At 66.1% G+C, this 10,555-nt stretch overlaps 1 protein-coding gene across 1 annotated transcript in view; it reads left to right on the forward strand.

Annotated features, from left to right (window-relative positions):
* MEGF6 (multiple EGF like domains 6) overlaps positions 1-10,250 on the forward strand; it is a 34,017-nt gene extending 23,767 nt beyond the window's left edge. Inside the window, exons 15-34 of the mRNA XM_072819966.1 lie at positions 590-715; positions 1,270-1,401; positions 1,493-1,621; positions 1,718-1,849; positions 2,392-2,520; positions 2,600-2,728; positions 3,010-3,138; positions 3,527-3,655; positions 3,941-4,069; positions 4,312-4,440; positions 4,559-4,687; positions 4,843-4,974; positions 5,105-5,233; positions 5,525-5,653; positions 6,613-6,741; positions 6,908-7,036; positions 7,302-7,430; positions 7,521-7,649; positions 8,215-8,343; positions 9,608-10,250. Coding sequence (XP_072676067.1) covers positions 590-715; positions 1,270-1,401; positions 1,493-1,621; positions 1,718-1,849; positions 2,392-2,520; positions 2,600-2,728; positions 3,010-3,138; positions 3,527-3,655; positions 3,941-4,069; positions 4,312-4,440; positions 4,559-4,687; positions 4,843-4,974; positions 5,105-5,233; positions 5,525-5,653; positions 6,613-6,741; positions 6,908-7,036; positions 7,302-7,430; positions 7,521-7,649; positions 8,215-8,343; positions 9,608-9,669 — 2,519 coding nt within the window. The 3' untranslated portion in view covers positions 9,670-10,250. The remainder of the gene's footprint in view (positions 1-589; positions 716-1,269; positions 1,402-1,492; positions 1,622-1,717; positions 1,850-2,391; positions 2,521-2,599; positions 2,729-3,009; positions 3,139-3,526; positions 3,656-3,940; positions 4,070-4,311; positions 4,441-4,558; positions 4,688-4,842; positions 4,975-5,104; positions 5,234-5,524; positions 5,654-6,612; positions 6,742-6,907; positions 7,037-7,301; positions 7,431-7,520; positions 7,650-8,214; positions 8,344-9,607) is intronic.
* Positions 10,251-10,555: the final 305 nt, after the last annotated feature.

The following is a 10,555-nucleotide window of genomic DNA, read 5'->3' on the forward strand; positions in this document are numbered from 1 at the left end:
GTCCTGGCACCCACATTCTTCGCTGTGGCCCTGCTGTGGGCACAGAGCACCCCAGCCAGTGCTCAGGAGGCTTTCACTCCTTGGTCTCTGCTCTCTTACCTGGGGTCTTGCCGACCCTCTGCTGAGCAGAGGTTTGGGGGACCCAGTACTCTAGGAGGCCCCCGCCTGATGCCCATGACTGCCTCCGACCTGCTGGGAGAGGGCTGAGGGTAAAGTGGTGTATGCAGACCCCCACCCCACCCCACCCCATGCTCTTTGGAGATCTGAGACCAAGGGACCAGACTTGTCCTGGGTGACCTGGCAGGGTGGGGACAGTGGTGCCTGCAGGCTATGCCAGGGAGGGGGAAGGAAAGAGGCAGAGCTGCCTCCAGCTTGCTCCAGTGCCCTCCAGGATGGCCCCATGGTGTTGGGTGCCCGCAGAGTCTGCCCTGCATCCCCTCCCCTCCGTGCACCATCAGCCCAAGCAGGCCCCTCCTGGCTGTGTGCTCCTGTGGTTGCCCAGGGGACCCTGGCTGTGCCCAGCAGCCCCGCTGGGGCAGGGGGCAGCTCCACAAGCAGGTGGCTGAGGCCTTCTCATTCTTTCCGGCAGAGTGCCCAGCAGGGACGTTCGGTGTGAACTGCTCTGGCTCCTGTTACTGTGGGGGGGCCCCCTGCAACCGGGTTACGGGGCAGTGCCTGTGCCCTCCAGGGAAAACTGGGGATGACTGTGGGGCAGGTGAGTGGCAGCAGTGTCCTATGATACCCCCCACCTCCCCTGCCATTTGACTCTGGGTAGTCCCAATCCTGGACCAAGTTTGGGGACCCCAGCCTGGACCACGATTGGTCCTGCAGACCCCAGGCCTGTCCTTAACAGCTGGGAGCCCACGCCAAACCACCCTTGGGTCTGGGCTGGGGAGTCTGTGCTGACCTGGGTGGCCACACCCCATTGAGGGGTGCACAGGGAACCTGTCAGCTGGGGTGTCAGGTTGGCCAGCAGAGCCCCTAGCCCTCCCCGGGGGCTGTGGTTTGCCCTCCAGGCTGCCTGCCCACCACATGGGCATCTCCCATCCTGTGATGGGCTTCCTGTTTTGCTTTCTGAGCTGTCCCGGAGCAAAGTCATCTTCTGGGGGTGGTGCTCTGCAGCCCATGAAAGTTGGGAGCTCCCATGACCCCCCTCCTCCTCCCCTGGGCCAGCTTAGTTGGCAGCAGCAATTCCCAGTCCTAGGTTATGATGGAGGCCCTGGGATGGGGCAGGAGACTGACTGCTTGTGGGGGGGGGTTGGTGCCTAGATTGTCCCGAGGGCCGCTGGGGGCTCGGCTGCCAGGAGATCTGCCCAGCGTGTGAGCATGGAGCTGCCTGTGAGCCTGGGACTGGAGCCTGCCTGTGCCGCCCCGGCTACGTGGGCAGCCGCTGCCAGGACAGTGAGTATGGTGTCCCCCGACCCGCAGTACAGTCAGCCCTTCGCCTGCGCCCTCAGGCGCCCCTCCGCACTTACACTCCCTGGTCCCGCAGCGTGCCCAGCAGGCTGGTTTGGGCCTGGCTGCCAGATGAGATGTTCCTGCGCCAACGATGGGCTCTGCCACCCGGTCACGGGGCACTGCAGCTGTGCCCCTGGATGGACCGGCCTCAGCTGCCAGAGAGGTAGGTGGCACACAGTGTGGGGGCTGGGGGCCTGGCCTAGCCACGGTGCCCATGCCTCTGCTGGGCCTGGGAAGGCTGATGCGGGCTGTGTTGCAGCCTGTGACGGCGGGCGCTGGGGACCTGACTGCAGCCACCCCTGCACCTGCAGCCCAGGCCACGGGAGTTGCGACGCAGTCAGTGGCCTGTGTGTGTGTGAGGCCGGCTACACAGGCCCTCGGTGTGAACAGCGTGAGTCCTGGCCCACCCACAGCCACGCTCCCACACACGGGCATGCATATACACGCACCCATGCACACACGTGCCGGGGTCCTGGTCCTGCCCTTCTGTTCACGGGATGGGCAGGGGGCTCCTCCCCTGAGCTCCCTCAGCTCCCTTGTCCCGCTAGGCCCAGCTCCCAGCCCCTGCCCTCCCCCCCAGCCTACCTGAGCCTGTCAGGTGCACCCGGAGCAGCAAGCAGGGAGAGCAGGGAGCAGGTCCCTGGAGGGGGGCAGGGTTGAGGGCCGTGACCTTCCGTGTATGCCTCCCGCCCTCCCCTGAGGCAGGGGTTCCCAGTGTCAGCTCCAAGGGTCATGCCTGGGGGTCCTACCTCCCCACAGTGGGGGGGCCTCAATCCTTAGCCAGGCAGGGAGGAGGTCGAGGCAGGTGGTTGAGCCCCCCTTCCCCAGGACTGCCCTACAGACCCATCCCCCGGCTCAGATGGTGGAGGCGCAGGCGGGTCCGGGTCAGTCTCACCCTCTCCAGCTGACTGGGGCCGGGGTTGTGTGTCTCAGGGTGTCCCCAGGGCCACTTTGGGCCGGGCTGTGGGCGGCAGTGCCAGTGTGAGCATGGGGCGGCCTGTGACCACGTCAGCGGGGCTTGCACCTGCCCGGCCGGCTGGAGGGGAGCCCTCTGTGAACGCGGTGAGCTGGGGCGTGTGCCAGGGCTGGCGGGCGGACCCCATCACCCTGGCCATCTCCCATCACCGCCTGCTCTCTGCAGCCTGCCCGGCGGGCTTCTTCGGCCTGGATTGTCGCGGTGTCTGTGACTGTGCCGCTGGAGCCCCCTGTGACTCTGTGAGCGGCTCCTGCCTCTGCCCTGCTGGCCGCCAAGGTCCCCGCTGTGACCAGGGTGCGTGAGGCCCAGGTGGCCCTGAGAGCTCTGGGAGAGGGGCCAGGGCCACTGTGCGAGGCTCACTTCTGGGGCCTCCTCCCGGGTTCTGAAGCTGCCAGGTGGCCACTTTGGAAACGCTGCTTTGCTCACGAGGGCCAGCATGTTGGTCCCTCTACGCGGCCGCCATGAGGGGTGCCCAGGCTGGAGGGAAGGGAAGATTGCCCAGCTGCCCCAGATCTACCGCAGCCCCTCCCGGGGGGCTGACCTCCAGACCCCTGACCTTCCCCTCCCTCTTGCAGCCTGCCCTGCCCACACCTATGGGCACAACTGCAGCCAGACCTGCTCCTGCTTTAATGGGGCCTCCTGCGACCCTGTCCATGGACAGTGCCACTGTGGCCCTGGCTGGATGGGTTCCACCTGCCTGGAAGGTAAGCCCCCACCACCGGAGGAGGGAATCTTTTAGGAGCAAAGGATCAACCCCAGCAGCCTGGGACCAGGGTTGTGTCTGCCCCTCTGTGGGCCACGCAGGGTCACATGGGCGTGGGGTGCTGGGGACATGGGTCTCACAAGGACTGATGGGCAAGGAGGGCCTGTGACTCACCCCCTCACAGGGCACCTGGCACCAGAGGATGGGCAGGAAGGTGGCGAGGTCAGTGGCCCGGGGTGGCCTGGGGCAGGTGTCTTAGAGGAATTCTCCCCACAAAGTCTGGTGTTGGGTTTTGGGGTGGACTGGAACATGCAGAACCTCTGGGCAGAGGTGTCAGGCCCGCTGGGTCCAGCTGCAGGGGTGCTGCATGTGCTCCCTTCCTCCCCCAGCCTGCCCCACGGGCTCATACGGCCAGAACTGTCAGCACACCTGCCTCTGCCAGCACGGAGGCACCTGTGACCCTGTCTCAGGCCACTGCACGTGCCCGGAAGGCTGGACTGGGCTGGCCTGCGAGGAGGGTGAGCACAGGGCAGGAGGAGGAGGGGGTGGGGGAGCCCCGGGGCCAGGGTTGGGTGCCCCGAAGTATCCTGGCACACCCCCACCCTCTGTGGGCAAAGATGGCTTTCTCCCGGTGGGGGTGGCATCCTGGCTGTGGCCACAGGTCTGTGGTGTGACCAATGCAGGCCCCTCTCTTCAACGACACAGGGCCCAAGGGTCTGGGTGGAAGAAGCATGGTGGGGCGGGGGTGCTAGTCTCCTTGGCCATGCGGGCATACAGCACTCCTGGGGTGCCCTGCCCTGCAGAGTGCCTCCCTGGACGCTTCGGAGCCGGCTGCAAGCACAGTTGCAGGTGTCTCAACGGTGGCGACTGTGACCGGCGTTCAGGCCGCTGCCTCTGCCCAGCTGGCTGGACCGGGGACCAGTGTCAGAGCCGTGAGTGGGCAGGGTTGGGAGCTGGAGGTGAGGGGAAGGCCAGGAGGCCCCTCTGGGCCTGTCGGGGGTTGGCCTCAGCCTTGCTCCAGGGTAAAGGGCCCCGTGAGGTGGTCACTTGGCAGGTGGGGGCAGGGACTACCATCCAAGCTCCCAGGGGTCGCCTGTGGGGGGCTGGGGGGGTTTGGCCTTGCTCAAACCCCCGTAGCAGGACTCAACCCTCTGCCTTGTCTCACCCACCCCAGTCTGTGCTGAGGGCACGTTTGGGGTACGCTGTGAGGAGCACTGTGCCTGCCGGCGGGGGGCCACCTGCCACCATGTCACGGGGGCCTGCCTCTGCCCCCCAGGATGGAGAGGTTCGCGGTGTGAGAACGGTGAGCCCCTCGGCTCTGCCAGCTCCCACGGGACCGACTGCTCGGGTGGAGGGGGGTTCCCTCCAGGCTGCACTGGCCCCAGGGCTCCCCACCACCCCCTGCACGTGGCTTCCTGCAGCCTGCCCGCATGGCTGGTTTGGAGAGGCCTGTGCCCAGCGCTGCCAGTGCCCACCCGGCGCCGCCTGCCACCACGTCACCGGGGAGTGTCGTTGTCCACGAGGCTTCACAGGGCCCGGCTGTGAGCAGGGTAGGTGACCCCACCTGGGGAGGGGACAGAGTGGCTGGTAACTGAGGCTGCAGGGACCCCCGAGCCGCACCGAAACCTTCACCCCCAGGAGGGGGCCGTGCGGTGGGCAGCGTTCCTGAGCTGGGCCAGGATTGACCTCTGCCGCCTGCACCCAGCCTGCCCCCCCGGCACCTTTGGGGAGAGCTGTGGGCAGAAGTGCCATTGTCCCGGTGAGAACCAGGCCTGCCACCCTGCCCTGGGCACGTGTGTGTGTGCCGCCGGCTACCACGGCTCCGGCTGCCGGCAACGTGAGTGCTGTCCTGCCTCTTCCCTGGCTGTCCTCAGAGGGGCTGCTCAGCTGGTGGTGTGGGGGGGCACCGGGGGCTGTGTGCCCTAGGGGGCGAGGCCCAGCCCCTGGCAACACCCCTATCCCTGCAGGGTGCCCCCCCGGGCGCTTCGGGCCTGGCTGTGAGCAGCCATGTGGGTGTCTCAACGGGGGCTCCTGTGATGCAGCCACTGGGGCCTGCCTCTGCCCTGCTGGGTTCCTGGGGGCCGACTGCAGTCTGTGTGAGTGGCCGGGGAGAGGGCTGCATGGATGGGGAGGGAGAGGGTGGCAGCTCCCTGCACCTCGGTGCTCAGGGCTTCCCAGCCTGTAGGGAGGATAGCCCCCCGACCATCTGTGTCCCTGATCCTCCTGCTGGGCCTGTGTCAGGCTGGGCTAAAGTATGGGGGAGGTCAGTGTGACCCCAGTGATCCTGCCGGCCAGCTCTGGCCCCTCTGCCTCCCTGCCACTGGCCACGCCCTGCAGAGGGAAGGGGACCTGGCAGCAGTGGACACCCTCCTGTCCCCTCCCGGCAGCCTGTCCACAGGGCCACTTCGGCCCCGGCTGTGCGCATGTGTGCGGGTGTGGGCAGGCCGTAACCTGTGACCCCGTGACCGGCAGCTGCGCCTGCCCCCCGGGAACGACTGGCACCCACTGTGAGCATGGTGAGTGCCCGCGTGGCCCCCCCTTCTGCATGTCACAGATGCTGCTGGATCAGCCCTGGGGAGGGGCGCCGGTGGGGTGAAGCCGAGGGTCCCCTGATGGGAGCCAGGCCCTAGAGCTGGGTGGTGCCGTCACATGAACACTCTGTCGATCCCCTCAAGTGGCTGGTTGGGGCTGAACAGGTTCCAACCCGGAGCCTTCTAGTGGGAGGGGCCAGTGGCTATTTTGTCTGAGGACAGGTGGGCTCCCTGGCTCATGTGCCCGTGGCACAGGGTCCTGCTGGCCCTTCCTGCTGGGCCCCCAGGTGGAGGGCAGCCTGGAGCACAGGGCCTAGTGGAGAACAGGGGTGCCCCAGGAGCAGTCATGGGCCTCCCACCTATGATGGCACCCCGGCCCCCATGGCCACAGCTATAGCCCTGTGGCCTGGTTCCCACACCCTGGTGGATAGAGCGCTGTGCCATCCTATGGTTCTTATCAAGGGTCAGTCACCAACCCCCCCCCCCCCCCAATTCTTAGCTAGTGGCAGCAGTCATAAGCCCTGTGTCCTGGCAGCAGCTAGACCACATCCCTCCAGGGAAGTATGGCAGCTGCAGGCCAATCAGATTACGATCAGGGGCCACCTGCAGCGCCTGGCAGCCTGGCTGCCTCAGCTTGGAGGATGCACCAGTGCAGAAGGCCACTACCTCCAGGAAGGCTTCCCTAACCTGCTCCTGCCACCTGGGCAGGCACTCCCTGCCCCTCCTTGGCGCTCAGGGAGGCCTTGTGTTTGCTGAGAAGATGGATGGATGGGCAGGGCACAGCTGGTGTCCCTCCCTGGCATGTGTGTGTCTGAGGGCAGAGACTGGCCCTAGGAATCCCCGGGAGGGTTTGTGGAATGAAGGCCAGATGTGGTGGGGACGTGTCTCCAGAGTGTGTCCAGCCCTGGGCAGAGCTCTGAGCGCTGCTGGACTTCTGCCCCCAGGCTGCCCTCAGAACCGGTTTGGGGTAAACTGTGAGCACGTGTGCTCCTGCAGAAACGGGGGCCTGTGCCATGCCTCCGACGGCAGCTGCTCCTGTGGCCTAGGCTGGACAGGGCCAAACTGCGAGCAGGGTGAGTGTGCGGGCCCGCTCCCGTCCCTGAGCCAGCTGGAGGGTCGGGGCCTATGGGGGCAGGAGGGCTGCCAGGGCTGGGCAGGGCCCCAAGGTCACCTGAATCAGGCTAGTTCCCCGGGGGCTGTTCCTCGGGCCCCCTGCTCTACCTGCTGGCTCTCCCCCAGCCTGCCCTCCTGGTCACTACGGTGCCGCCTGCCGTCTGGAGTGCTCTTGCCAAAACAACGGCACATGTGAGCCCACCACGGGTGCCTGCCGCTGCGGCCCTGGCTTCTACGGCCAGGCCTGCCAGCATGGTGAGTTCTGGGGTGGGGAGGCCGCTGGCCCTGTCCCTCCCCGTGGTGGCTGGTGAGCTAAGGCCTGGCCCGCTTACTGTGGGACTCCCAGGCCAGAGGCACTGGGCTTGGGTCACAGGAGGGCATGTGGACCTCCCTCCTGACCCTCAGCCATGATGCGGGGGCCGGGCCTAGGTGGAAAGAGGGGGAGCACGAGCCTCTGAACCAGGTCCTTTGCTCACCGTGCGTGAACGGACGTAGGGGCTCTAACTGCGGTGTCCTTCAGCCTGTCCCCCCGGCTTCCATGGGGCTGGCTGCCGGGCAGCGTGTGAGTGTCAGCATGGAGCGTCCTGCGACCCGGTCAGCGGTCAGTGTGTCTGCCCTGCTGGCTTCTACGGCCAGCTCTGTGAGAAGGGTGAGTGCCCGCTGCTCCCACGTGCTCCCCTGGCCCTGTCCAGTCGGGCATGGGACAGGAGGGGACACGGAGTCTGCTGCCCCCCTGCAGGGTGTGAACCAGGCTCCTTCGGAGAGGGTTGCCGTGAGCACTGTGACTGTGAGATGGGGGCAGCCTGCGACCCCATCACCGGCCAGTGTCTTTGTCCCCCAGGGCGCACAGGGGCCACCTGTGACCTTGGTGAGTCTGGGTCCCGCTTGGCAGGGCACGGGGGCGGGCCTCAGCGGGGGTGTGAGCATTGCTTGTATAAGGGGGAGCCTCAGCTGTGTTCTGGCTGGGGCACTGTGCCCCCTGTGCCCATCCTGTCCCTCTGCAGGGGGCGCCCAGCATGCAGCTCCTGCTCAGAGTTGTCAAGGCCACATGCTGCTCTCTGGCCAGGATGGGGGCACAGTGAGGTGGGAGGGGTGCCCTCCCAAGCTGCCAGCCTGCCTGGGCATAGGAGGGACTGTCTGGCACAGGCTGTGTATGCAACCTCATAGCTGACCTTATGGTTGTGTGTCGCTTGACCCGGGGAGGAGTGTCCCTGGCTGCCGAGCCCCCTTTGCCAGCCCCTGGGGCTGGGCAGGGACGTGGGGTGATGATGCCGGGCAGGTGCTTTCCCACATGGGAGCTCACATAGGGCAGGCAAAGTGAGGCCCGAGAGGCCTGTGCTCCCTTGCACCCTTGCACAGAGGGCCTGGGGTCCCCTGGTGGGGGCAGGCAGGACTGGCATTCAGGCCCGTCTCTCCCTCTCCCTTCATCTTAGACTGCAGACCTGACTTCTTCGGGCCGGGCTGTGCCCTGCGCTGTAGCTGTGGGGGTGGCGCTGCCTGTGACCCGGTCAGTGGGCAGTGCCGCTGCGTGGATGGCTACATGGGCCCCACCTGCCAGCAAGGTGAGCCAGGTTTCCAAGGGGGAGGTGGGAGGATGACATGCTCGCTATTTCTGCCCCCTACACACATCGGGCTGGCCAGGGCAGGACAGCTGGCGAGAGTGTTGCCATCCCTGAGCAGTCGGTGCCCGTGGCTTCTTGCGGGGGAGGCAGGGACCTCGCAGCTGCTGAATGGTGGGGCAAGGTTGTGCCACGCCAGCAACCCCCAGCAGCCCTCTGCTCCCGTGTAGGTGGGCTCTGACCCAGCCCTGCACGCATACTCACCCCTGTGTGTGCACGCCAGCACCTGCCCGTCCGCCATACCCCTGGGTGGTGGGGGCAGGTGTAGTGACAGCACCTTGGGCTGTCAGCCCTCACGGCCTGGGGGGAACATGCATCTGCATGCCAAGCTTGGGGGGGTGCCCTGGAGTCCCCCGGTCAGCTTGCCGAGGCCCGACCTGGACAGGACACATCTGCTGAGAGGGTCGGGTCTGGGGCCGGTGAGGACGGCTCTATAGACAGTGGGGATTCCAGACAGGTCCACAGCCTGGGAACCCCAAGTGTGGGCTGACATGTGTGTGTGTGTTTGAGCCTCTGGGAGGCAGCTCAGGACTGTTAGGGGCCCTAGGGCGGCAGTGGGGGGATCTCACTCTGGCAGTGGAGGCCTGGCTGGGGCGGCCCATGGCGGCACCTGGTGGTCATCTGTGGTACTGCGCCCCAGGCCCTGGGTGGTCCTGACAGCAGGGATTGCAGCTGGGGTCTGCGACCCGGGTTACCCCTGAGGCTGTGCTGGCTTGGAGTCCTGGGCCCTGCCCCCTGCTCCCTGCCCTGAAACTGACTGGCTGGCTTCTAGTAAAGCACCTCCCAGCCCATCATGCTGCTGGGCTGGGGGCACTGGGAGCTTTCATTTGGAGAGGGGGAGAGGCCCCCCCTTATATTTGCATAGGAGGGAAGGGGAGGCTTTGCTGAGAGGGCCTGTGAGCCTAGGGGGAGAGCGGTGTCTGCATCTGGTGGCCTCACTGGCCTGTGACCAGCAGACTGAGCCCAGGGGAGGGAGGAGGACTGTGCACTCATATATAACATGGGTCCCACAGGGCAGCCAGCGATCCAGAGCCTGGACCTCAGAGATGAGGCCGGGCGGAAGCTGGGGAGGAAGTGGGGCCATCTCCCCTCCATTGGGCTGGAGCTGAAGGGGCAGGAGGGGACACATGAGTGTGAGCCCAGAACTCTGGCAGCTTCGAAACGTCCACCTGCCCTGGAGCTGACCTTCTTTCCCCTGTCCCTACAGTGGCCTCACAACCAGCTCATGGACCAGCACTCAGGCTCAGCAGCGGGGCAGAGAAACACTAGCTCAGAGGCAGCCCCCAGCAGGCCCGTCTTCTAAGTACTTTGGTGATGACTGAGGAGGGGTGCCCGTGGGCCAGGACTTCAACCCCAGCCTTGTCTTCTGGGGCTATGCCCAGCCCTGCGGCCTCTCACTGGGCAAGGATCAGCTGGCCATGGGGAGGGAGGCCCTGCCTGGCCTAGCTTAAGGGGCCCAGGCATGTGCCAGGCCTCGGGCTGCACAGCCACACAGCTGCGCGGGCCGCATGTGCTGATGAAGCCGGCCACCCACCCCCTGCCCTGCCCTGTCCCTGCACCAACCCCTCCACAGCCCTGGGTCAGGACCCAGGGTCCTTGGGGACAGCTATAGGCAGGGGGCAGTTCTTCTGGTGCTAGGCCCTGGGACCCTTGCGCTCAGCCTGTTTCCTTGGAATTGCAGCCGCTGTATTTATGTAAAAGTATTTATGGGCAGCTGGCCACTCCCATGCACCCCGGGCACTGCCCGCCCCAGGAAACCCTGCTGCGGGACTTTGGGGCATGCAGGGCCTCTGGGTGGCAGGCTCTGGTACATGTGAAACCCAGAAACTTAAGAAAGAAGCCACCACTTCCTTGTGGCCTGTGTGTCCATTGCTTTGGGCTCCTTGCACTGCACCCCCCTCAAGTGTGCCAGCCTGTGTGTTTGGACAGGAACCTCCCCCAGACCAAGGAGGCCCCACAGGCACCTGGCCCCTCCCTGGGGGTGGGGGTTGCGCACGAGGAGAGTTGGGGGTTGTCCTGGTTTCTAGTGCTCTAGAGGGGCCTGCAGAGGGGCTGGTCTGGGAGGGAGTATGGCCCCATGGGGAGGGGCTGGCTTGAGGGCAGTGGTGATGGGGGGCAACATGGTACCCCCTCCTGTCTGCAGGGTGGAAACAGC

This window comes from Canis lupus, chromosome 3 (assembly GCF_048164855.1).
Source record: "Canis lupus baileyi chromosome 3, mCanLup2.hap1, whole genome shotgun sequence".
Lineage (NCBI taxonomy): Eukaryota > Metazoa > Chordata > Mammalia > Carnivora > Canidae > Canis > Canis lupus.